Source organism: Balaenoptera musculus, chromosome 14 (genome assembly GCF_009873245.2).
Source record: "Balaenoptera musculus isolate JJ_BM4_2016_0621 chromosome 14, mBalMus1.pri.v3, whole genome shotgun sequence".
Lineage (NCBI taxonomy): Eukaryota > Metazoa > Chordata > Mammalia > Artiodactyla > Balaenopteridae > Balaenoptera > Balaenoptera musculus.
The window spans coordinates 39,051,428-39,079,091 of NC_045798.1; the positions used below are offsets into that span (position 1 = coordinate 39,051,428).

At 40.3% G+C, this 27,664-nt stretch overlaps 1 protein-coding gene across 1 annotated transcript in view; it reads left to right on the forward strand.

Annotated features, from left to right (window-relative positions):
- The first annotated feature begins 19,326 nt into the window (after positions 1-19,326).
- MIB1 (mindbomb E3 ubiquitin protein ligase 1) overlaps positions 19,327-27,664 on the forward strand; it is a 118,443-nt gene continuing 110,105 nt past the window's right edge. The window contains exon 1 of the mRNA XM_036874225.1: positions 19,327-19,614. Coding sequence (XP_036730120.1) covers positions 19,386-19,614 — 229 coding nt within the window. The 5' untranslated portion in view covers positions 19,327-19,385. The remainder of the gene's footprint in view (positions 19,615-27,664) is intronic.

The following is a 27,664-nucleotide window of genomic DNA, read 5'->3' on the forward strand; positions in this document are numbered from 1 at the left end:
AATAATTGTTATCTTCACTGAGCCTGTTTTATCTTTTAATCTGTAGAACAGTAATTTCTGCTTTATAGAGTTGTTAAGATGACTAACTGAAATAGTGTATGCATTAGCCTCCAGCTGAATATAAGTAATTCTCTTTCACTCGCTGGCTCTTGTACTTGAGCACACCCAGAAACTCAAATGCACATGGCAGTTGCCATACTTGACAATTTACATGCAGCATTCTTTGCAATACCTGCACCTGCCTTCTACCCTGCCACCGATACATACAAGTATATTTCATTTTGCTTAAGTTTGAAGTGAAAATATCATAAAATAAAATAAGATACTTCATAGGCATCACAGTGTGTAGAAAGCATGCTGACCTGGGAATAAACAACTCTGAACTCATCCACCAAACTCAGGCAAACCATTTACTCTTTCGGAGCCTCAATTCCTTGTCTATAAAATAAGATGGTTGAAATGGAAGAGGCCCAAGTTTCTTTCCTATAAGAAGAACATTCACAATCTTCCTTAAGACAAGAACTATTACTTCCAATTTAGATGAGGAAATGAGAGCTCAGAGCCCAACACAATCCCTGGTGATCTCTTCCTCCTGGTGCTCATGCCTTTGTATAATCCTTTCTCCTTGAGTGCAGGTACAACCTGTGACTTCTAGCCGATAAACTATGGTAAAAGTGATGCGATGCCACCACTCCTGGGATTACATTATATTATATGACTCCAGCTTAGCAGACTGGAGCTAAAAGCTCTCCTGATCACCTTGAGAAAGCCAACAGCCATATGAACTGCCCATGGAGAGGGCCACATGGCAGAGAACTAGTGGTGGCCTCTAGGACTTATGGGTAGCCTCTAGCTGACAACCAGCAAAAATATGGGGCCCTCAGTCCTACAACGGCAAGGAATAAATTCTACCAACACCCTGAATGAGCTTGGAAAGAGATTCTTCCCCAGTTAAGCCTCCATATGAAAACACAGCCTGACCAACATCTTTTATTTATTTATTTATTTATTTTTTGGCTGCATCGGGTCTTTGTTCCGGGATCTCCTTGAGGCTTCTCTCTAGTTGTGGTGCATGGGCTCCAGAGTGCGTGGGCTCTGTAGCTGTGGCGCACGGGCTTAGTTGCTCCACGGCATGTGGGATCTTCCCGGACCAGGGCTCGAACCCGTGTCCCCTGCACTGGCAGGTGGATTCTTAACCATTGCACCACCAGGGAAGTCCCAATGGCTCATTATTTATTGTAGGAATGTTTTAAATAAGTTAAAGATTTCAGCTGTTTCAATCAATATTCAAAACTAAGAAACCCATTGAGACATTTTTGGTTTTTTTCTTTATACTTCTCTTTTTTAAATTGTCACAATGACCATTTACTTTTTAAACATTAAAAAAGTTATATATATGTATATATATATATATATACATATACAAAGCTAATTGTAAAGGAGTAAATCACATGAAAAGATATATAGCTAAAAGTAAGAAAGGCCAAAACATTCTAAGACAAGTTTTAAATAGGAACACATCTTCACAGATTTTGTATAATGTGCCCTGGTTCCTTTTATTAAGGAATGGTATTTAGAAACAAAGATCTGGGTTCTTGGTTTATAGTTATATATAGATATAGTTGTTTCTGTATCTATCCCTCTGTATTTACATTAAGATAAAGGTGGGTTCAGAATATAACTCTTTTATGTGGACTCCCTGAGGGTTTTTAGGAGGAATTAAACCTCTTAGTTAGCAATGTTTCTGGGTTTTTTTTCCTTTAACTTTTGGACAAAGCAAAAATTCTACCTGTAATAGGGAACACCCTATATCCTTAACCTCCTCAGTTATATGGCAAATCAGCAACAGAAATCAGAGGACAGAATGGTTTATACTGACAGAGAATGCCAGAACTGCAAATCACAAGACATAAACTTAATGAAACACAAAATTTTAGGTTACATTCAGTTAAAAAGATATTGTAGTTCTATATGGATTGTTATAAAAAATTGCAGATGGTCACCAAATTATTTATTAATAAACCACTATGACCCTAAATTCCTCAGTTTTAATACTTATTGCACTAATTGCAGCCCTAACTTTAGCACTAACAATCCCTAACACTAGCGAAGTCCAACCTTAGCACTAACAAACTGATTTCCAAGTGATTGATTTCTTTGGGAGGAGCAGTATACCCTGGGAACTGAAGCAAGAGACTTCAGGATGAGAAAAGGAGTTAAAATAAGGAAGGGCTCAACTAACAGGCAAAAAGTCATGTTGGAAAGGAGGAATGTACATGTGAGACGCCCTGTGGAAACCTAGGCAAGAAACAAGTTGAACTTTTTGAAAGCTTAAGAAGTGGTGAGGGGGGCAGATGAGTTTCCGGTTCACAGCCCAATCTGTACTGTTTAGATTTATCACTGTGATCTCTAAAGCTCCCCTCAAGGTTAATTTGTGTTTATTAGATTCAGAGTATGGCAGCCAAGTAGTATGCATAATAGGGAGATAAATTAGCCTGTTTCCTCCAAGGTAACTGGAGTCATTTGGGAATACCTTCCTATAGAGCAGATTAATTTACAGATTCTAACCCAACTGGAGGAACATAGAGTTGATGCTTCTTCTTCCTCCTTCCCCAGGGAAAAGCCAAAGACATACTTTGTGTAAGATAGAATGACATACAGACAGACAGAAAGAAAAAGAGAAGCTATCATATGGGTTTCAATTGAAGTGGTTGAGGTCAAAATTATCTTAATAGAACTTCAATAACTAGCCTTCATGCAAAGATGCAGCTTTCTGATCATATGCAGTTGGAGAGAGAAAGATTTTTGGCCACCTTGACATCTGTGAAAACACTCTGCCCTGTTAATTCCCAAGTAGCTTGTTTACAAGTAAACGTACCCATAGTAGGCAAGTGTGGAGTGGTCATGTGAAACACTGCAAGAATGTGATAAAATCAGTTCTTAAGCAAGGCAACTCATTTAAGTTAAAAAAAGAAAGAAAGAAAGAAAAGAAAAGGAAAGGAAAAGAGAATAGTATGTTCTTATGTTCTCAGTTGAGTACCTCCAAACTTACCTGTATACACACTCACACTTGTATGACTGATGGAATATGGCCCTTGGGGACATAGAAAGGGGAGGATGATACCCAAACACAGGTGAAGGCAATGTCCTTTCCTACTTCATCAAAGATCATAACCTATGGGAGGCAGAATTCTAAGACGTCCTCCTCTCAAGATTCCTCCCCGTGATGTTCAGGTTTACCTCGGAGATATTGTGTTTGGTTCCAGATCACTGCAATAAAGCAAGTATCACAATAGAGCAAGTCACACAAATGTTTTGGTTTCCCAGTGCATATAAAAGTTATGTTTACACTATACTTTAGTCTATTAAATGTGTAATAATAGCATTATGTCTAAAAAATGTACATACCTTAATCGAAAAATACTTTATTGCTAAACAAATGTTAACCATCACCTGACAAAGCAGGGTTGCCACAAACCTTCAATGTGTAAGAATGCAATATCTACAAAGTGGAATGAAACAAAGCACAATAAAATGACGTATGCCTGTACTCACCCTTGTATAATCCCCTCCCCTTGGGTGTGGGTGGGATGTGTGAATATGTGTGAATGGGATATCATTTCTGTGATTATGTTACATTTTATGGCAAAGGTGAAGCGATTTTACAGGTATAACCAAGGTCTGTAATCAGTTGACTTTGAGTAATCAAAGGGGAGATTATCCTGGTTGGACTGACCTAATCAGATGAGCCCTTTAAAGGAGGGTCCAGGGGTCAAACATGGAAGAAGTCAGAGATTCTTTCTTCTGCTGAACTTTAAGAAGCAAGGCTCCATGAGTTCTAAAGCTGCAAGAAAATGAATTCTCCGAATAACTACATGAACTTGGAAAAGGACCCTGAGCCTTAGATAAGAGTACAGCCTTGGGACTTCCCTGTCGGTCCAGTGGTTGAGACACGCCTTCCAATGCTGGGGGTGCGGGTTCAATCCCTGGTTGGGGAGCTAAGATCCCACATGCCTTGAGCCAAAAAACCAAACCATAAGACAGAAGCAATATTGTAACAAATTCAATAAAGACTTTAAAAATGGTCCACGTCAAAAAAAACTTTAAAAAAAAAAAGAGTACAGCCTTGGGAATTCCCTGGCGGTCCGGTGGTTAGGACTTGGTGCTTTCACTGCCGTGGCGAGGGTTCAATCAATCCCTGGATCCCCCCCACCAAAAAAAAGAGTATAGCCTTGACCATTGAGTAGAATGTTAGCAGTGAGTTTTTTATAAATCCCCTTTATCATGGTGAGGAAATTCCTTTCTACTCCTAGTTTGTTGAAAGTTTTCATCATGAAAAGGTGTTGGATATTTTCAAATGCTTTTTCTGCATCAAATGAGATGATCGTGTGGGTTTTTTCCCCTTCATTCTGGTAATGTGGCATAGTTTTCATATGTTGAACCACCCTTGTGTTCTAGGATAAATCCTACTTGGTCATGATGTATACTCCTCTTACTGTGCTGCTGGATTAGGTTTGCTACTGTTTTGTTGAAGTTTTTTTTCCACCTATATTCATAAGGGATATTGGTCTCTAGTTTCCCTTTTTTGTGTTGGTTTTGTCTGGCTTTGGTATCACGGTAATGCTGGTGTCATGAATGAATTAGGAAATTCTTCTTCCTTTTTTTATTTTTCGGAGGAGTTTGAGAAGCGTTGATGTTAATTCTTTAAATGTTTGGTAGAGTTCATCGGTGAGTCTTCTGGCCCTAGGCTTTTTTGGGGGGGAAGGTTTTTGATTTCTGATTCAATCTTTTACTTGTTATAAGTCTGTTCAAATTCTTCTATTTTTTCTTGAGTCAGTTTTGGTGGTATGTGTTTTTCTAGGAGTTTGTCCATTTCATTTAGATTATCTAATTTGTCAGCATACAGTTGTTCATAGTATTTTTTTATAATCCCTTATATTTCTGGAAGGTCTCCACTTTCAATCTGATTTTAGTAATTTACACCTTCTCTGTTTTTCTTAGTCAGTCTAGGTAAAAGTTTGTCCCTTTTGTTGTTTTCGAAGAATCAACTTTTGGTTTCACTGGTTTTGTTTTTTTATTCTTTATTTCATTTATCTCTGGTCTAATCCTTATTATTTCCTTCCTTCTGCTAGCTGTGGGTATAGCTTGCTTTTCTCTTTCTAGTTTCTTAGGGCATAATTTTAGATTATTGATTTGGGATCTCTCTTCTTTTATAATGTAAGCATTTTCAGCTATAAATTTCTCTCTGAGCACTGCTTTTGCTGTATTCCCATGAGTTTTGATATGTTTTCATTTTCATTCATCCTAAATTATTTTCTAATCTTACTTTTGATTTCTTCTTTGACCCACAGATTGTTTAAGAGTATGTTGTTTAGATGTAGAGAATGGACTTGAGGACACAGGGAGGGGGAAGGGTAAGCTGGGACAAAGTGAGAGAGTAGCACTGACATATATACACTACCAAAAGTAAATAGATAGCTAGTGGGAAGCAGCTGCATGGCACAGGGAGATCAGCTCCGTGCTTTGCGACCACCTAGAGAAGTGGGATAAGGAGGGTGGGAGGGAGATGCAAGAGGGAGGGGATATGGGGATATACATATGCATATAGCTGATTCACTATATGCATATGTGCATATATATAAAGCAATTATACGCCAATAAAGATGTTTAAAAAAAAAAGTGTTTTGTTTAATTTCCACATATATGTAAATTTCCAAGTTTCCTTCTCTTACTAATTTCTAGTTTCATTCTATTGTGGCCATATAAGATACTTTGTATGATTTCAGTCTTTTAAATTTATTGAGATTTGTTTTGTGGCTTAACATATGGTCCATCCTGGAGAAATTTCCATGTTTAGTTGACAAGAATATGTATTCTGTTGTTGTTGGGTGGGGTGTTCTATAGATGTCTATTAGGTCTATTGGCTTAGAGTGTTGAATCTTTATTTCCTTATTGATCTTCTGTGAGGTTGTTCATCCATTACTGATATAGCATATTGGAATCTTCAACTATTATTGTAGAGCTGTTTATCCCTTCAATTCTGCCAGTTTTTGCTTCATATATTTTAGGGCTCTGTTGTTAGGTAGATATATGTTTATAACTGTTATATCTTCTTGAAGGACTGACTTTCTTATCAATATATAATGTCTTTCTTTGTCTTTTGTAACAAGTTTTTACTTAAAGTTTTTATTTTAAGCTATTAATCTAGCTACCCAGCTCTCTTTTGGTTACTGTTTGCATGTTGTAGTCGATTGAATAGTGACTGTAAAAAGATATGTTTAAGTCCTGATACTTGTGAATGTAACTTTAGTTGGAAATAAGGTCTTTGCTGCAGCTGGGTTAAGGGTCTTGAGATGAGATCATCTTGGTCTTAGGGTGGGCCTTAAATCCAATGATAGATGACACTACAAGAGAAAGGAAAGGGATATTTGAGAGATACACAGAAAAGAAGGTAATGTGAAATGGAGGCACAGATTGGAGTGATGTATCTACCAGCCACGGAATACCAAGGATGCTAGGAGCCACCAGCAGCTAGGAGAGAGGCATGGGATGGATTTTCCCCCAGCAACTGGAAGGAACTAGTCTGGCTGATACCTTTATTGTGGACTCCTGGTCTCCAGAACTGCAAGAGAATAAATTTCCATTGTTTTCAGCCACCCAGGTTGTGGTAATTTGTCATAGAGAACTAATACACATGGAATATATTTTTTCCATCCTTTCATTTTCCACCTATTTGTATCTCTGATACTAAAGTGAATCTCTTAGACAGCATATGGTTGGATCATGTTTTGTAATTATTTTTTATCCATTCAGTCAATCTCTGCCTTGTTTTTAAAGACAGCTTTACTGAGGGACTTCCCTGGTGGTCCAGTGGTTAAGACTCCGTGCTTCCACTGCAGGGGGCACGGGTTCAATCCCTGGTCAAGGAACTGAGATCCCATATGCCATGTGGCGTGGCCAAAAACCAAACAAACAAAAACAAAATAATAAATAGCATTAAAAACAGCTTTACTGAGGTATAATTCACATACCATACAATTACAGTGCTTAAAGTGTACAATTCAATGGTTTTTAGTATACTACATCATAAATTTTTAAAAACTATAAATAAATACATATTTATGTAGTAAATACATGTGCTGTCATTATATGTATTACATGTGGTCAAATACGTATAACAAAATTTGTCACTTTAACCATTTTTTAAAAATTAATTAATTAATTAATTTTTGGCTGCGTTGGGTCTTTGTTGCTGCACACGGGCTTTCTCTAGTTGTGGCGAGCGGGAGCCACTCTTCGTTGTGGTGCATGGGCTTCTCATTGCATGGCTTCTCTTGTTGCGGAGCATGGGCTCTAGGCGCGTGGGCTTCAGTAGTTATGTCACTCGGGCTAAGTAGTTGTGGCTTGCGGGCTCTAGAGTGCAGGTTCAGTAGTTGTGGCGCACGGGTTTAGTTGCTCTGCGGCACGTGGGATCTTCCCGGACCAGGGCTCAAACCCGTGTCCCCTGTATTGGCAGGTGGATTCTTAACCACAGCACAACCAGGGAAGTCCCTAACCATTTTTAAGTATAATACTCAGTGACATTAATTACATTTTCAATGTTGTGCAATCATCACCACTTCCATTTCCAAAACTTTTTCATTGCCCCAAGCAGAAACTCTGTAACCACTGAGCAATAACTCCTCATTGCCTTTCCACCAACCTCTCTGGTAACTTCTAATCTATTTGCTATCTCTGTGAATTTGACTATTATAGGTACCTTATATAACTGGAGTCATACAATATTTATCCTTTTCTGTATGGCATATTTCATTTATTATAATGTCTTCAAGGTTCACCCATGTTCTAGCATCAGAACTTCACTTGTTTTTATGGCTAAATAATATTCCATTGTATGTATATACCACATTTTGTTTATCCATTCATCTGTTGATGAACACTTGGGTTGTTTCCACCTTTCGGCTACTGTGAATAATGCTGCAATGAACATTGTCATACAAATATTTGTTTGAGCGAATGCTTTCAATTTCTTTTGAGTATATACCTAGGAGTGGAATTGCTGGATCATATTGTAATTCTTGTTTCATTTTCTTTTTATTGTGTCAAAACATACATAGTGGGCTTCCCTGGTGGTGCAGTGATTGGGAGTCTGCCTGCCAATGCAGGGGACACGGGTTCGAGCCCTGGTCTGGGAAGATCCCACATGCCGCGGAGCAGCTAAGCCCGTGCACCACAACTACTGAGCCTGCGCTCTAGAGCCCACGAGCCACAACTACTGAAGCCCATGCGCCTAGAGACCGTGCTCTGCAACAAGAGAAGCCACCGCAATGAGAAGCCCACACACCGCAATGAAGAGTAGCCCCCGCTCGCCGCAACTAGAGAAAGCCTGCGTGCAGCAATGAAGACCCAACGCAGCCAAAAATAAATAAATAAAATAAATAAATTAAAAAACAAAACAAAACATACATAGCATAACATTTATCATTTTAACCATTTTTAAGTGTACACTTTAGTGGCATTCACTGTGTTCGGATTGTTATGCAACCATCACCATCACTCATCTCTCATCTTCCCATCAGAATATCCCAGTGAAATGTTGTAAGTGTGGTGGATCTTGGGGGGTAGAGAAGTAATAGATAGGGAAAGTTTGTATGGTTTAGCACTAGGAATTATAATTGCACTCACTGTCAGTTGGCAGCTTTTTCTGTGATGGAATGCCTGAGGGGACTCAAAAGGGTTCATGGTAACACGAGGAACTGCTGGAATTTATATGTTGAGCATCTGAACACATGCCAACAGGGAGGGAAGGATTGCTCTCTCATCTTCCTGGGAACAAAACAAAACAAAACAAAACAAAACAAAACAAAACAAAACAGGGCTTCCCTGGTGGCTCAGCGGTTAAGAATCCGCCTGCTGATGTAGGGGACATGGGTTCAAGCCCCGGTCCAGGAAGATCCCACATGCTGCGGAGCAACTAAGCCCGTGTGCCACAACTACTGAGCCTGCGCTCTAGAGCCCGCGAGCTGCAACTACCAAGCCCACGTGCCACAACTACTGAAGCCCACACGCCTAGAGCCCGTACTCTGCCACAAGAGAAGCCACCGCAATGAGAAGCCCGCACACGGCAATGAAGAGTAGACCCCGTTCGTCACAACTAGAGAAAGCCCGTGCGCAGCAACGAAGACCCAACACAGCCAAAAATAAATTAATTAATTAATTTTTAAAAAAATCTAAGATTTCACAAGAGTCTTATTACATTACATATCAAGTTCTCACGGTTGGTGAATCTAATTTGGAAGGACAAAAGAAAAGAAGCGCTGTTTGTTGGCTGGGATCAGAGGAGATGGGGGCATGACGCAAGTGTGCCTCAGCTCCCAGAGACGGATTCTGAAAGGCAACAGGTGTGTGGGGGCCGATACCGTCCCTACTTCTGAGCGGAGTGCCTTCAAGAGCCGGCATGGCGCGCACGTCAAAGATTATGGCCCCTATAGGCTTGCGTTTCTGACAAGTTTGGCCACAGAAGTGCTTGCAGTGACTCCTTAGACACCAAACTTTGGCACTTCTCAAACCTAAGCATGTCGGGATATGTTAAAAAAAATGAACCAAGAACCATTATATGTACAAATATTATTAATGCCTTTATCTTACAGGTGAAGTAACTGGGATCCGAGAAGTTAGGTGATTTGCTGAGGTTCACAGAGCTGGCAAGCCTCAGCGTTAGCTAGAACCAGTCTCTTCATTTCAGTGCTCATTTCATTCTACCACATTGTTTCTATTCAAAGGTTGACACTGTCTAAAATGTCAGATGGTTTCCTCTGAATCTGTTTCAGAATTCAAACAATTTCAGCTTAAGCATTGCACGATATGTTCCAACGTACTCATTAGTATTCATTTTCCAAAACATTTTTTTTTTCTCGAGCATTTATTCCACTTTCTTTGGCACTGGTATCCTTGCTTCTACTGCTAGACCAACTGCTTTGGGTAGAGCTGACACCCCATCTAACTTAAGAGTGACATGAAACCCAGGCCTATCATGACCTCAGAGTTTGATTCAGGGATAGGTACACTTTCCATTCAGAGTCACTGTCTCACAAGGAGACTTTTGCTGAGAGTGTTGGGAGGGGGCGGGGAACCTCTTTTCTGCTAAAACTTCTAGCAGTAAGGATGAATGAAGCCAGGAGCTTGAGACCACTTTGACTATAAAGGAAGCCAAGAAAAGGAAAGGCAGAAATGAGAACTGGAGAAAACCTGAATCCTAAAGATGTCGTTTGAGCTCCTAAGCCAAAACACGCATTAAACTGGAACTTCTTTTTCTTTTTTTCTTTCAGTTATATGATCTAAGAGATTTCCTCTTTTGGTTAAGCCAATTTGAGTTGAATTTTCTGTCTTTTGAAATAAAAAGGTCCAACTAATATAACATTGTTTTGATTGTTTAGAAAAAATAATTTTAGGAAGGAAGAGGATGGAAATCACTAGAGAGTAAAATTTTAAAGTATTATATCTAATTATGAGTTCAAGAACTTGAATTAGTTAGGACTGCTTTCAGCTTCAAGTTACAAAAACAACTAAACAAGAAGGATCTAAAAACAACTTAAACAAGAAGGATATTTTTGTTTTCATACAAAAGAAGTCTAGAAGCAGAAAAGCAAGGAAGTACCAAGGTTGGTTAACTCATCAGTGCAGTATCATTGAGGACCCAGAATCCCTTCTGTGGACATAGATTGGGACTCTGAGACTTAGAATGAAGGCATTTGGATTCAGACAAATCTGAGAAACTTGAACCCTCATGTCCCCCTTAGATTCTTCCTTCCTTTCTTCCTTCCTTTCTTTCTTTCCTTTTTTCTTCCTTCCTTCCTTCCTTTCTTTTTCTCTCTTTCTTTCTTTCTTTCTCTTTTTCTTTCTACTTATTTTAAAAGTTTGACTCATAATAAGTTGCAAAAATAGTATAGAATTCCTGTGTACCCTTTGCTCAGTTTCCTCCAATGATAATATCTTACATAAACATAGTACCTTGTAAAAAGTAGGAAACTGACATTGATACAGTATTATTAACTCAGATGTAGGCTTTATTCAGATCTTGCCCGTTTTTACATGACCTCCTTTTTTTTTGAGTGTACAGTTCTATGAAATTTTATCATATGTGTGGATTCAAGTAACTATCACCACAGTCAGGATTCAGAACTGTTCCATCACCACAAAGAAACCCTTGTGCTGCCCCCAATAGTCATACCCTTCCCTCAGCTCTAACCCCTGGGAACTATTGATCTGTTCTCTATAACTTTGTCACTTTAAGAATGTTATATACATGGAATTATGCAGTATGTAATCCTTTGAGATAATGCCTTTGAGATCCATCCAAGTGGCTGTGTGCATTTCATTCCTCTGAGCTTTCTCTGCCAACCAAAATACTCCTTTTCCCCATGTCTCAGGAGACTAGCTTTCTATTTATTGAAGACCCTGTAGTGAATTCATCTGAAGTAGTTCGTCCTCTGACTTGGGAGAAGAAAGATCATGAGCGCCATCCCCACCCCCCCCACAAATTGCAAGATTTTTCAAATTTATATTGTCAGAGACCTGAGAATATATAGGGAATGGATTCTCCAAGTGCATGACAAATAACAAAAAGCAGAACTTAACATTGGACTGGGATGAATTTAACATGGGAGCACTTTCCAGAGTTTTCAGATACAATGTGTAGTTCAAGCAGCAGATTGGTTGCTAATGGTGGCTTATTTTCAGTAGGGTGAGAGGCCAAAACTTCCCTGGTATAATTTCAAGGAAGGAACCCAAAAGCTTCAGAAGCAGGAAAAATTGTCCCAGAGGACACTCTTTTCACTAAGACGTTGAGAAATGCATTGGAATATTTGGAATAGTTCATTTATGTTCTAGTAAAACTTAATGGTAGACTACATGTATTAGTTAGGATCAGTAGCGTCTTTAAAAAGCTCACTGATGGCTGCCATCTACAGGTCAGGGTTGATGGTGGGAGATTTCACCATTTAAATAGGTTCCTTGATTTCAAGCCACAGTAACAGGCCAGGTGTCAGTGCTTAACCACCAGAGACTAGGTGAACGCAGATACTAAGATGGGCCAATAGGACCAGAGTGGCAGTCAGAATGCTTTAACTCACATAGCTCCATGGTGGTGGCTATTAATCACAGTAAATTAAATAGATGGGCACCTCACTTAAATACTTTTAGATCTATACAATCAGAAAGATTCTAGCTCTGGTAGGCATAGACCTGAGTCACCACAGTGAAGAGCCATGGCCTTTCATCCAGTGTGTGGATATACGCCATTTCACAGGTTCTTGAATAGAGAAGAGGTTGGGTCTTCTTGAGAAAGCCCTGTGACACAGCCAAAAATTTATCCTATAACTCTCCTTCCTTTTTTTCTCCCCCCCCCCCCAAAACCAGCAGCCATTTTCCAGAGTGAATGGGCACTAGGGAAAGGGAAATTTCTCTTTTAGGAATTTCTATATTCTGGCTATGAGTATGCCAATCCTTGTGGGCACCCAAGTAGCCACTGGAATCCATTGGTCAGAGTGGTAGCTTACGGAGGTCACGTGGTTAATCCAGTTTTGGCTCGAGCACACTGTACAATGATTTCAGGGAACTAACTATGGTTAGTTCCCTAGTTCCTGAATGCGTAGTTGGAAGAGACATACTTGGCAACTGGAAGAATATGCATACTGGCTCCCTCATCTATGGAGGGAAACATAATAGTAAGAAAGTCCAAATGGAAGTCCTGTAACTACCCTTCCTTATCAAAACAATAAACCAAAAGCAAATTACATCCCTAGGGAGTTGCAGAGATTAGTGCAACCATCAAAGACTTGAAAAATGCAGGGAGAGTGATTCCTATCACCACCACCCCACCATTTAAGTTGCTCTTTAGCCTGCAAAGGAAGATGGCTCTTGTGTATTATTACAAACTTAATCAGGTGGTGACTCAACTGTAGCTACTGTTTTTAGGTGTGGTCTCTCTAATGGAGCATATCAATGTGTAGCTCCAGCTATTGCTGATCTACAAAGTGCTTTGTTCTCAGTACAATTCGACAGGCATCATCACAAACATATTGCTTTCATCTAGCAGGAGCAGCTGCACATCTTCAATGTCTTTCCTCAGGGCTATGTAAAGTCTACTGCTCTCTGTCATAATCTAGTTTGTAGAGACCTTGATTCCCTTACCATCCCACAGAACATCATGCTGGTCCATTACAGTGATGACATTATATTGATTTGACTTGGTGGGCCAGAAGTGTCAAGAACCCTAGATGCCTTAGTAAGACACATGAATACCAGTGGATGGCAGATAATCTAGGAAAATTTAGATCCTATCACTTTGATAAAGTTGCCAGGAGTCCAGTGGTCTGGGGCATATCAGAATATCCTCTGTAAAATAAAAGGCAAATTGTACCTTTAGCTGCTAAGAAAGAGGTAAAAACACTTGAGCCTTTTTGTATTTTAGAGACAAGATATATCACGTTTATATTGCTTTGTATAAGCCAGTTTTGAGTAGTTCCTAAAAGAAGAGAAAACTCTGAAGCAGGCCCAGACTGCAGGGCAAGCTTCTCTGTCATGTGGGCCATATGACCCAGCAAGGCCCATATGTTACATATCTGTGACAGACTGTCATACAATATGAATCCTCTGTCAGATGTTGATAGTATAATCCCAGTGCAAAACTCTAGGGTTTAGTTCAAAATTATGCCCTCTTCTTTCAATAAGTATTCTCCCTTTGAGAAATAGCTCCTGCTTTCTTCTAGGTTGTGGTTGAAACTAAATGCCTGACCATGGAACACCAACTGAGATATGTGCTTTGAACATGTGACCAATAGATGGTGCTCCCATAGTCATAATCAATAGGTTCAGGAATCAAGGGGTTGACATGGCTCTTTTCATTCTTACACTAGTAGATAACCACCTGGAAAAATGTTTTGATTCCTATTCCTACACCTGTGTGTTTTACTGGTTATAAGAACTTATTTCCCAAGTGAGGAGTGTTTCCACCAGAGGATACCAAAATATTTCCACTGAATTGGAGGTTGAGACTGACACTTGAACATTTTGGGTTTTTCAAACCACTAAACCAACAAGCAGAGAAGAGAGTTAACTGTACTGACTGAGGGATGGGTCCCAATTATTGAGTGGAAATGGGATTCTTGCTACCAAAAAGGTTAAGAAAGGACTGTGTTTGGAATCTAGAGATTCTTTGGGGGTACATTTTGGAATAGTTCATTTATGTTCTAGTAAAACTTAATGGTAGACTACATGTATTAGTTAGGGTTCTCCAGAAAAACAGAACCAATAGGATGTACACATGTATACACACACATCTTCATATATATAATATATACAAATATATAAAATATACTATTAATGTATGATAATATATAAGTAGACACATCTTTATATATAATGAAGAGACTTACTATAAGGAATTGGTTCATGGATTATGGAGGCTGAGGAGTCCAAAGATCTTCAGTTGGTAAGCTGGAGATGCAGGAGAGCTAATGCATGAAGTCTGAGTCCAAAGGCTTGAGTACTAGGAAAGCTGATGACAGGTGTAAGGTCCAGTCTAAAAGTCCACAGACTCAAAACCCAAGAAGAGTTGATGTTTTGGGCTGAGTCCAGGGCCAGAAAAAAACCCAATGCCCCAGCTCAAGTAGTAAGGCAGGAGAAGTTCCCTCTTATTCAGACGTTTTGTTCTATTTAGGTCTTCAATTGTTTAAAAGAGGCCCACCCATATTAGGGAGGGAAATCTGCTTTACTCAGTCTGCTGATTCAAATGTTAGTCTCATCCGGACACACATACACTCACAGATACACCCAGAATAATGTCTGATCAAATGTTTGGGTACCCCGTGGCCCAGTCTAGTCGACACATAATTATCACAGTACAACAACCCACTAAGAACTGAGTGAAGTCCTTCAAAAATGAAGATTTGGACCACCTGCCAGGTATGGGACTACAGTCAGCTGACATGCTGGCAGAGGGAAAAGGAAATGTGGGCTGTGTAATGGAAAGAGGGAGTTATAAATATCAACTATGGTATTGTGAGCAGTAACAGAAATGAGGACAGTAACAGCTATGCTTATTTTCTTCCTTTCTTGTTGTATTAGTTTCCAAGTGCTGCTGTAAGAAATTATCACAAACTTCGTGGATTAAAACAACAGACATTTATTTTTTCACAGTTCTGGAGCCTAGAAATCCAAAATCAAGGTGTTGTCAGGGCTGTGCTCTCTCTTTGAAGGCAGCAGGGAAGGATCGTTCCTTGCTTATTCCTGGTTGCTGGCAATCCTTGGCATTCTTGTCTTACAGGAGCATCACTCCAATCTCTGCCTCTGTTGTCACATGGCCTTCGTCCCCATATGTCTGTGTGTCCAAATCTCCTTTTCCCTTCCCCTGTAAGGACACCAGTCATTGGATTCAGGGCCCACTCTATTCCAGTATGATCTTAACTTGATTACATCTACGAACACTCTTTTTTCAAGTAAGGTCATATTCATAGGTATCAGGGCTTATCTTTTTGGAGGACGTAATTCAATGTGCAACACTTTTTTTTTTTAAACTTATTTATTTTTCATTTTTATTTATTTAATTTATCTTGGTTGCACCAGGTCTTAGTTGTGGCATGTGTGCTCCTTAGTTGTGGCATGCATGTGGGACCTAGTTCCCTGACCAGGGATCAAACCCGAGTCCTCTGCATTGGAGGGCGGATTCTTAACCACTGCACCACCAGGGAAGTCCTGTGCAACACTTTTTATGCATAAGACCAATTACTTTCCTCCTTCTCATTTCCCAGACTATTTTTTTTATTGAGGTATACGTGACATACAACCTTATATTAGTTTCAGGTGTACAACTTAGTGATTTGATATTTGTATATATTGCAAAATGATCATCAAAATAAGTTAACATCTGTCACCACACATAATTACAGAATTTTTTTTTCTTGTGATGAGCACTTTTGAGATCTATTCTTGTAGCAACTTTCAAATACACAATATGGTATTACTAACTATAGTTGTCATGCTGTACATTACATCCCCATGACTTATTTATTTTATAACTGGAAGTATGTACCTTTGACCTCCTTCACCCAATTCACTCACCCTCCAATCACTGCCTCTGGCAACCACCAATCTATTTTCTGTAACTATGAGCTTGTTGTTGTGGTGTGTCTGCTTTGGAGAATACTAATTTAAACATCCAGGGATGCAGAAGATGATCTATTGGAGTGAAGGAAGAAAGTATGAAAACTTTCCTATTTCTTTGGTGTCTTATCCTCTTGTAATTTCCATTTTTGAGTATGTTATATAACACTTAACATGCTAATACATATATAAGTTATACATTAATAAGTACACATATTGGAAGTACATGTTCAAAAATTTTGTACTGAAAGGATGTATGATCAAAAATATTTAGAGACCATTGGCAAACTGAATTAATTTAAGGGCCTTGAAATAGTCTTAGCAACGTGATACTGTTATAAATTCACAATGTATTTAATAAGGGGATGGATGGATAAGAGAGTGTTTAATATACAGAAATTCATCCAGTGTTATATGGGTTATAGTTTTTGCTTTTTTCTTAACTTCCTCTGAAATCCTGGACAAGTTACTTAATCAGTGCTGGCCTCATTTTCTTCTTATCAAATATGTGGATTAGGTTAATTTGATTAATTGTGCTCAGTGGTACTCCAGAGGTTTTGATGAGTTTCTGCAGAGCCCCTGCAAAGGCAGGAGGAAGGGAAGACTACAGGCAGGTACCAGCCTTGCTATATTGCTGGACCGTCGGGGAATTCCTGAATTGCTTCATCTAGAGCGCCTAGCTCCCGTTATAGGTCAGGGTAAGAACAGAGGATTTGTCAAGCGGCGGGGAAGGGATGGGGGAAGAAAAGAAAAGAAAACCACTGGGCTAGATCACCTCTTAAGATCCTTTTCCATTTTAAGGACAAATGAAATTCAAAGTTATTATAACAAATCTTTGGTATTGAGAATAAAAGCCTGTCTAAGTATGAGATGATGTCTTCATAAGTATAAAACTCCTGGGTGAGATAAACACAATCAAACATATGGAAAGCCATTATCAATAGACTGGGTTTGATGTAAAATGCAAGGTTGCACTATTGTCTTATCATCTCAGTTGGCCTTTCCTCGAGTTAGCTTACTTTACAAAGTCAGCCACAGTATAACTTGTGCAGTGGCTATATTTTTTTCTAAAAATCTTTTATCAACTTATTAATGCATGTGATCCGTTTAACTGGTGAACAAGAAAAGAAGGAAACCAGAAAAGAACCCAGAGAGAAAAGAAAGTTGGCAGAGAAAGAATAGCACATTTAACACTTCCAGGATGAAAATGCTTTGAAATAGACTACATATTTGGCTGCTTATTTTGAACAAATATTTTAACTGCTTAGTTTCTAAAATAAGCTCCGTTTGGCCTTTGGGATTCCATATTGGTATTTTCCTGTTTCACTGACATGAAAAATTAAGAACATTTATTTCACTACATAATTATTCACTGGTTACTCTTTTTTTTTTCCCCACTGGTTACTCTTTAACACCCTCTTTCTTTCCACTTGATTATTCAATCCTGCTGGAGTATTCCTTGTTCCCTTGACTCTCAGGAAAAGCAATAGTATGCTAACAATGCATCCGTGTGGGCTGTGAACCAATGATTTTAAATCCTACGCACCATGATGTTATTTAAGTAATGGCAGCCAGAAACCACTCTTACAGTCCTTTTATTTTGTTGTGTTTCTGTGATTGGGGGCCGAATTATGTAATGGATGGGCAAGATGTTGTTAAAATGGGCAATATGCTTGTGAAGTCTCTCCCAGGAGCTTGTGCTGTTTGGAATCTACTTACCACCCTGACTCCACATAAAGGCAAGACACACATCATTCAGTAACATTCTGCTCAGTTTAGAAACACATCACTAATTACCCACTGTGGTCTGAAATACTTTCAATGTACGTATACAGAAATACAGGTTGCCCTTAATCTATGTCATAATCTGTCCTATTCCCCACCCCGTTAAAAAAGAAAACTACATAAACACACTACTATATATAAAATAGATAACTAATAAGGACCTACTGTTATAGTACAGGAAGCTCTACTCAATGCTCTGTAATGGCCTATATGGGAAAAGAATCTAAAAAAGAGTAGATATATGTGTATGTATAATAGATTCACTTTGCTGTACACCTGAAATTAACACAACATTGTAAATCAACTATACTCTAATAAAAATTAAAAACAAAAAGACTAAAACGTTATGTAATCCCAGATTCACACTTAGTACATCCAGGTACGCTAGAACTTGATGAAAGACTGACCTCACCAGAGGTACCCGGTCTCAGCAGCCCAGACCACATCCGGATCCTCACTGCCTCCAGTCTCACCTCAAAATCGGCCAGACGCACTTCCTTGCCCCGCCCCTTCCCTCACAGCCAATGGGACGCGCGGCACAACCGGTCCGCAACAACTCCAGGGAACCGCCCCTCCATCGTCTCAGACTGGGGCTGGGCGTCTGCCCCTTAGCGTTTACAGGACGTGCGCATGCGCACCCTCACAGGGCCTTGGTGAGGCGCTTAGGGAGCGATTTTCCTCTGCTTTCTTTCTCCAGTCGCGCAACTCTCCAAAACCCTTCCACCATACTGTTACTGAGGAGCCCTCTCCTAATCCCTCAGAGAACGTGCTGCTGCGGCCTTCGGTGCGCCAGTACCCGGATGTGGCGCCGCTCTCGCGCGGCGGGGACTCTGTTGCTGGGCGGAGCGCGGCGGCGTGCGCGGGGGCAGAGAGAAGGGGGCCCCTGGGCCCGGGCGCTAGCCGGACGCCGGCAGGTACCATCACTGCCCACGGGGGAGGAGGCGGCGCCGGTGCTCGGGCGTCCACCCCGGAACGAGGGCCCAGGGGAGAAAATAGGCCGGCAGTTAAGCTTGCTCCCCGCCGCCCGCGCCGTCTCCCCGGGGCTAACCTCCCCCGGCCTCCTGTGCGCCCCGCGCTCCCGGTCGGGGGAGAGCGTGGTCTCCTGGCGGCCGTCGCTGTAGCCCGGCCGGGGAGCCCGGAGGAAGCGGGGGAGTCCCCGCCCACGGCCCCCTCCTCTCTGCCCGCCCGCCGCCGCCGCCGCCTCGGAGCTGCTGCAGTCCGGCCTCCAGTCCGAGCGGGGGGCGCGGCGGCGGCGGCGACGGCTGGGGAGCGGCTGTGGGCTCGGCGGGGACCGCGCCGCCGCCCCCGTGAGTTATTCTCACGTCCCCCGGGGCTCGCTGCCGCCCCCGCCGGCGCCGAGAGTCCGGCCCGGGCCCAACTCCCTCACGGGTCCCCCGGCGGCGGCGGCGGCGGCGGCAGAGCCCACCGCTCGGGCCCCGATGAGTAACTCCAGGAATAACCGGGTGATGGTGGAAGGGGTCGGGGCCCGAGTGGTGCGCGGCCCGGACTGGAAGTGGGGGAAGCAGGACGGCGGCGAGGGCCATGTGGGCACGGTCCGGAGCTTCGAGAGCCCCGAGGAGGTGGTGGTGGTGTGGGACAACGGCACCGCCGCCAACTACCGCTGCTCCGGGGCCTACGACCTGCGTATCCTGGACAGCGCGCCCACGGGTAAGCGGCGGCCACCTGGCCCGGGGCCTGCGCGCGTGGGGGCAGGGGCGAGGCGGGGTGCGGGGGCGTCGGGCGGCCTGGGAGAAGCCCGCGGTGGAACGCCTACCGTGCAGCGCCTGGCTGGAGGGAGCGGAGAAGGAGCCAAAGGGAATTTTAGGTTCAATACCTGGTAAACAAAAACTTGCAAAAAAGAGCCCTCTTCTCTTCCCTCCGTCCCATCCCCAAGGGAAATGATGGCTGCACCGTCACGGGGATGCTTTCAAGCCTGGAAGGCACAAAGCACCGGGAAGACCGCAGACACTTCCCCTCCTCCTTCTTCTCTAGGGAAGGGGTCTGGAGAGGCCTGTCTAATAAGGCATTGAAATTAATCAGCCACCGCGTGATCAGTGTCTGAAGGGAGGCTTGCCTTGCCATATGGTGTTTAGTTGACCGGTTACAATTGCCGAGGGGCCGTTGGTACCTCGGATTTGTTGCGATACCCTTTTTCCCTCCTCATCTAACACATAGAAAGACTTGGAGTTCAGTAGCTGAATGCTGCTACTTAGTACCCTGTGGAATGATTTTTCATTTTAATTGTTTCGTTGTGTATCTTTATACCAATAGAGGGAAAAACAGCCTAAGCTGTTGAACCCTTTCTTTGTGTTAAATATTCTTTTCAAGTGGAAGATAGGTATAGGGGACACCTGATATCTTTTAACATCTCAGTTCATTTGTAAGGTTATGTCAGAGACTTATCCATTAACACAGCAATGAGTCAGTGTCCTTCTTGATTCACCAAATTTCAGGGAACTGTTTGTTATTGACTCTAGAATTTTTATATAATATGATAAACTGAAAGCTTGCTCTCAAAATAATTTAATCGAATTCATTTTCACATAGATTTATCCTTGGTACTCTGTTCAGTAGGAAATAGTTTCAAATTTAAAATTTGATAATTTTCGGAATGCTTAAATAAACTATTTTTAAAGCTTTATGATTGAGTTTGGCAGAACCTAACAAATCCTGAAATGGGTACATAGTTATTGTTAGCACCAATAAAAAGGAAATTAACACAAGGCAATTCAGTTTTTGAATAGATTATTCATAAAATTGTGCTTCTTTGCTGGCTTTTTAAACATTGCAGAGGATTTATGTGCAGGACCAACACGGTACAAAAAGGGGCCACCATTGTTATCAGTTTCTTGTGTGTTCTTACAGAATACTCATTGCAAGCAAATGTATTAACGTATTGTAAATCTGCAACCCTTTTAAGGCCCAGTGGTAATAAACTACTGTATTCTTTTCTGTACTTTTGCTTCTTAACTTAATAGTACCTATTAGTGATTGTTCCATGTTAGCACATAGATGTCGGCCTTATTCTTTCACAGCTGCATAATATTACAGTGATTGGATGCAGTAATTTATTTAACCAGTGCTTTGTTGATGGGCATTTGTATTCTTTCAGGTTTCTTATTACAGTGATGCGTTGAATGAATCCTTGTACATATATCCTGTGCATGAGTACTGAGTACTTTGGAAGTGGAATTGCTGCATCAAAGAGTGCACATATTTAATATTTTGAGAGATGTTGGCTAAATGCCTTGCGAAGACATTTTACCAATTTATCCTCCTACAACACTGTGTGGGGCATATTCCTGTTTCTGCGCACTCTTAAAATTTTATCCTGCTAGCTAAAGCTAAAGTTTGAGCTCAATAATTTGGACGCATCTTGGGATCAGTAATTGTAGGTTTATGGGGAATTTTAAATATCTTTCCAGGGTAAAGGTAAAGTGTAACAAATCCTGTACTACAGCAATTTTTGAAGGGATATTCATGTTGTCTGTATGTTTTCTAGTATGGAGTATATCTGTCGTGTAAATAGTTTCATTATCTTATGTAAAAACAGGTATTTTTCAGAGGTTTAAAAATCTTAGTTTACTTTACAGCATAATTTTACACATTATTTAATTTGTTGGTATGTATCAATTCATCTTGTTCATCTGATTCTGTTAGCAAACATTTTAAAAACACTTCTGGAGAAAATTAATTTTAAGCAAATAAAGCAAGAAAGTAAAGTTTCTTTAAAAAGAAAACGTATGGTATGTTAAAATGTAGAACAGTACTGTTTGTTGTTTAGGACAGGGTTTCTCAGTTTTGGCACTATTGCTGTTTTGGACTGATTAGATAATTCTTTGCTGGAGGGGGCTGTCCTGTGCACTGTGGCAGCATCCCTGGTCTCTACCCACTGGTTGCAGTTATGATAACCCAACATTTTTCAGACATTGCCAGATATGATTGCTGTGGGTTGGTACTCATTGGTTTGGGGATATGTACATATGTGGTAAAAGTATACCAAAAAATAATAATAAATGCCAAGTTCAAGGGAGTGGATATCTTTACACTGAAGGAAGTGGAGTGTAGTAATTTTTTGGGTAAGTTTTATGTCTTAAACTGGGTGGTGGTACATAGGTGTGTGTTATATTTTTATGCCTTTTGTATTCTTAAATTTCATAGTTAGTTTTAAAAAGTCTTGTAATATTTACCAGGACAACTGAGATTGCCTTTGGTTATTCATTCTTTGTTCCTTACTTGTTACCCACATTATATGAACAGAAAATTTATTGCAGTCTGTTTCGGAATTAAGGAATGGGTAGCTTTTAAAATAAAATTCTGTGAAACTCCTGAGAATTAAGGATTCTGGAATGGTTGAGTCATTTTGAATCTTTCTGATATTTCTATACTGTGTGTTGGAGATTTTGTCTGAGGGTTTTATGTGGGGTCTGTAACATTTTGGCACAGAAGCTTTGTTATTTTTTTTCTTTCAGGTGACACATGATAAATTTGAATTTATGGCCTAGGATAGTCAGACCTTGAGAAGAGGAGCATTTAGTGTATATTTGAATGATATAACTTCTATCTTGTATCCAGATATATTTGGTTAATTTGTAGTGAGCAAGAAGTTCGTAAAAATATATATGTTATTGGTGAATTAGTTTGGAGTTAATTTTGTGAAGTCTGTAATCAAGTAGGTATAGTTGACCTTTTATCATTTAGGTACTGATTTTATAGGATTTGGAGAGAATCCCCAATTCAATTGAAGGTCTAGAAGTGCTGACCCTGGATAAAAAGTGAAATGGATTAATAACCCTCAGCGTTGCCTTTCTGAGGCCTCCTGTTTCTCTTCTGATCTGTTTCTAGAACTACAGGAGAAAAGAGTGTTATCAGGGGACAGAGTCTTAGGAAAAAACAGGACTTGTGTGAACGATGTTTGGGGAATAGGATGCCAGACCTGGAAAGAATGAGATTTTGTGAGAGGTTTTTTACTAATGGCATCTGGAAGGAAAACTTGATTTTCCTATAGATCCTATCTATGTTAAATACGTAAAATGTCTTTTCCTTTTTATCTTCATCTGCTAAAACAATGTTTTAAGTAGTGAAAGTCCATCTAGTTTTAATACTCCTTGTAAATTGCGGCTTGGTTGAACTGAGGACCTCAAGAAATCAACTTGAAGATCTCAAGAAATAGTCATCCCTCTGTCAGTACTTCTCAGACAGACAGTAAGCATGCAGATTAACTGGGAACCTTTAAAAATAGACATTCTCATTCAGTAGGTATGGGATTCAGCAAGAGTAGTTTAAAAGCGCCCAGGTGATGGAGATGATGCTGGCTCATGGACACACTTTGAATAGCAGGATGCTAAGTGACTGCCTGTCTTTTGAGATGTCCAGGCTCTTTGTTGTTTCCTTTTCCCCTCAGCTGATTCCAAGCCTTCATTGTTTGTCAGTAATATATGTCTTCAATTTTGGAGACTGACATTATTGGGCAGGAAGAAGGGGAGGAAATAAAGGAACATGAAACAGCTTTCTTTTAAAAAAAAAAAAAAACACTACTCTTTCTCTTTTTTTAACTACTCTTTAAAAAATTTATTTATTTTATTTTATTTATTTTGGCTGTGTTGGGTCCTAGTTGCTGTGTGCAGATTGTCTCTAGTTTCCACGAGAGGGGGGCTACTCTTCGTTGCGGTGCACGGGCTTATTGTGGTGGCTTCTCTTGTTGCGGAGCATGGGCTCTAGGTGCGCGGGCTTCAGTAGTTGTGGCACCCGGGCTCAGTAGTTGTGGCTTGCGGGCTCTAGAGCGCAGGCTCAGTCGTTGGGACGCATAGGCTTAGTTGCTCCGCGGCATGTGGGATCTTCCTGGGCCAGGGCTCAAACCCGAGTCCCCTGCATTGGCAGGCGGATTCTTAACCACTGTGCCACCAGGGAAGTCCCAAAACAGCTTTCTAATATATGTATTTGTTTGCAAATATAATGCTGTCTTAATATATATTTTCGTCCTAAACTTTACAGCCTTATCCCTCTGGTTGGATTAGGTATTGCTTTTGGATGTATTTCCCGGTAGCTGCCCACCAGGTTCTCTTCCACCTTCCTTAATTGCTAGGCAGTGTGATCACAGTGCACTCTGTGCTTCTGTCTACTGCCACAGGTAATGCTGTGTTGTAATTGTCTTTTGCATGAGATTATTAGTTTGAGAGGAAGGAGTGTGTGTGTGTGTGTGTGTTCCTTCTGTCTCCATTTTCTAGCAAAGCCATAGCTCTGGATGAATATTTTCTGAATAAAATGCTTTTTTCAAAGAACTTTGGACTCATTTGATCTGCGGTTAGGTAGATATTGTCCTATCTAAATAAAAAAGGGATAAAAGGGAACTAAGTCTTGGAGACTTATCTAGATAAAAGGGAACTAAGTCTTGGAGAGATGAAGAAACTTGTCCAGTCACAAAGCTGGTGAATGGCAGATGTAGGGATGAAAACTCAGTTCATTGCTTTTCCTCATCATTCTCTCTTCCATTTATGGTATAGTAGTTCAGAAATGATCACCATTTGTATTACTTTTCCTGAGGGAAAATTGATTAGGAAATTTAAATAATTTATTCTAGTCTGTGATATGGTTATTTGATTAACTTAATGTAACATTGTTGGAGATTAATGGTTTTTCTGTGTGTATCCAACATGACAGGTAGTTTATTACATGTAATTATCTTTAGCCTCCTTTAAGAAAACATTTTCAGTCCTGTGAAAGAGTTTTTGCAAAGTAATTGCTGTCAAAGCAAGTAATTGAGCTGCACATGAGGCTGTCAGATTCTCCAGCTCGGCTGGTCAGCCTTTACTATATGGTATTGTTTTTTTACTTTATTGGGGTTCTTCATCTTTTATGTTTTCTTTGTTCCAAACAGTGGCTCCAAGTCCCAGTCATCCTGCACTCTTGAAGCCAAGCTCTGCCCTTGGCAGAAGATGTGACATGGTCATGTCTCTAAACTATCAGATCTTACTGAAACTCACCTTGTTCATAAAGCTTCTTTTGTTTTATGAGAAAAATTGGCTTATTAATATTTATGTTTGTATGTGTGTGCTCAGGGGCAACATAGATACTTACATTACCTGGTGTGGGAGAAAATTTTCAATTAGAAGTTAGAAGCCAGCTAGCTAGCTTTTTCGTTTAGCAATGAAATAAATGGATTATATCAATTTAAATATAAATTTCCCTCTACCTTTGAAAATTTGATTTAATGTTAATAGTAAAGAGCTAATATCTATTCATACAGCTAAATCACAGTTAACCTGGGAAATACAAATTAAAAAAAGAGATTTCACCCCATTCAGATTGATTAAAAGTCTAAAAATAGTATGCATTGGTAAAGAATATGGGGAAATCAGAACTCTCAAGTTACTGGTGGGATTGTAAATTAGTACAACTACTTTGAGAAGCAGTTTGGCAACATCTTGTAAATTAAAAAAAAAAAATTCATGTGTCCTGTAGTTGAGAAAATTTACTTCTAAATGTTACGTCACGAGATTCTCAAGCACACATCCATAAAGAGATATGTATAAAGAAATTCACTCTAGTCTTGTTTATAAAAGCAGTAATTTGAAATGACTGAAAATTTATATGTAAAGTATATTATGTTGCATGAGTCCCATACAATAAAATATTATCAGTTAAAATGAAAGAATTAGCCTATATTTACCAGATATATGGTGAGTGAAAAAGTAGATTTCAAAGAGATACTGTAGATAATACTGTGTTTTTTATGTAAGTTTGGAAAAAGACTGAAAGGATCTAACCTCAGGGTGGTATTTTGGTATTTTGCTTTTCATCTCATCAAATTATTGTTTTTCTTTTTAATGAGAGCAATATTTTTCTTCATTGTTTTTGGAAATCTTGGTTTAGTATGTTAGTAAATCAAGTCTGATTCTAAATTGAGTTTGTTTCCATTCTTGATTTTGTTGGATGCATTAGCTCTCAGGAGACCTCACGAAGATAGACGATAGAGCCAAAGGGAAGAAGTGCATTTCTGATGTGTGCTTGCTGGTTATTAAGCTGTTGTCTCTTGCCTTCAGCTCACTCTCTGTGCTCCTACCCCTGAGGCTGGTCTGGGAGTCTGCACATGGTATTTTTCCTTTGTCAGCTGGATCCCTGTTGGCTCTGCCAATAGGGGGCGCTGGATGGAGACTGGAAGGCTTGGGGGTGGGAAGGGATACGCTCTTTCTTGTTTTGCTTGCTCTTCCTTCAAGTATCATTTCACTAAGCAGGATTTCAGTGTCAGTATTTGATTCCAGTTTGCTTATTTCCAACACCATCAGAAGTAGCCTGATGTGCGCCCCCCCCGCCCCGTGACCCTAGCACCTGCCAGTTGCAACCCCTCTTTAAAGGTCTGGATCCCAGCCCTATGAGACCCCTCCTTAAAGCCTCTTCCTTTTTTTTTTTTTAATATGCCATGATTTATTATTTTTTAAAAATTTATTTACTTATTTTTATTTTTGGCTGCATTGGGTCTTTGTTGCTGCGCACGGGCTTTCTCTAGTTGTGGCGAGCGGGGGCTACTCTTTGTTGCAGTGTGCCTGCTTCTTATTGCAGTGGCTTTTCTTATTGTGGAGCACAGGCTCTAGGCGCGCGGGCTTCAGTAGTTGCAGCTCGCGGGCTGTAGAGCACAGGCTCAGTAGTTGTGGCACATGGGCTTAGTTGCTCTGAGGCATGTGGGATCTTCCCAGACCAGGGCTCGAACCCGTGTCCCCTGCATTGGCAGGCGGATTCTTAACCACTGCGCCACCAGGGAATTCCCCGCCTCTTACATTTTAATAATACTATTTTTTCATTGTTTCCCCATTTCTAGAAGTGGTGTGGTTTCCTGTCTCCTGACTGGACCCTGATTAATACAGTGTGTTTACCAAATCTCAGTCTTATTTTTCTATCCCATTTATCAGTTAAGTAAACATTTTTATTGAAATTTAGCTAGTAATTTTCCATCTTTTCTGATGCTGATCAATTCTAACAAACGAATTGGACCGTGTTTCACTTTTACATTGTGAATAAATAAATTCAGAATCCACTGAATTTAAAATGAAATAAAAGTGATGTTCTTTTATGGATGCAGATATTAGAGTTTATTGGTGATACACATTGTTTCAGCATTAAAGACCATATAATGATGGAAGTATCTCCAAATGTCAGTTTTCACCGTGCTTACTCTAGTTTCTTTTGGACTGCATTTATTTTCTTATTTATTGTCAGACATCGCCTTTACCTGGAAGGGATAGATTAAATGGTATAATTTAAAAATATGCGTCTTCTAGGGGACACACCATTAACAACCACTTTTCATTCCGGAAAAGGTGTGCAATTTGGGAGTACTTATTTTATTAAAAAAAAAAAAAAGGAACTATTCTTAATTTTGACTCTCAAGCACTTTGTTGCAAGATAATCAACAACATGTTGTTTTGTATCATTAGGAGGTGCTCCACAAGACTGCTTAACTAGGCACAAAATAGGAACAGCCCATTTTAATGTGCAAGAAGTGAGCAACAGTGTTATTTAGACCCTCACGCTGTCAAACTCCCACTCACCTTTAGTACACCTTGTATTCCATGTGTGATTTTTTTTCTTTTTTTTGTGGAGACCCACTGAGGGTGCTAATATCAGCTGAATAATGTACAATTAATAACCTAATTTCATTCATAGATTTTTAGCAAAATAGTAAATATAGGGAATTCCCTGGCAGTCCAGTGGTTGAGACTCT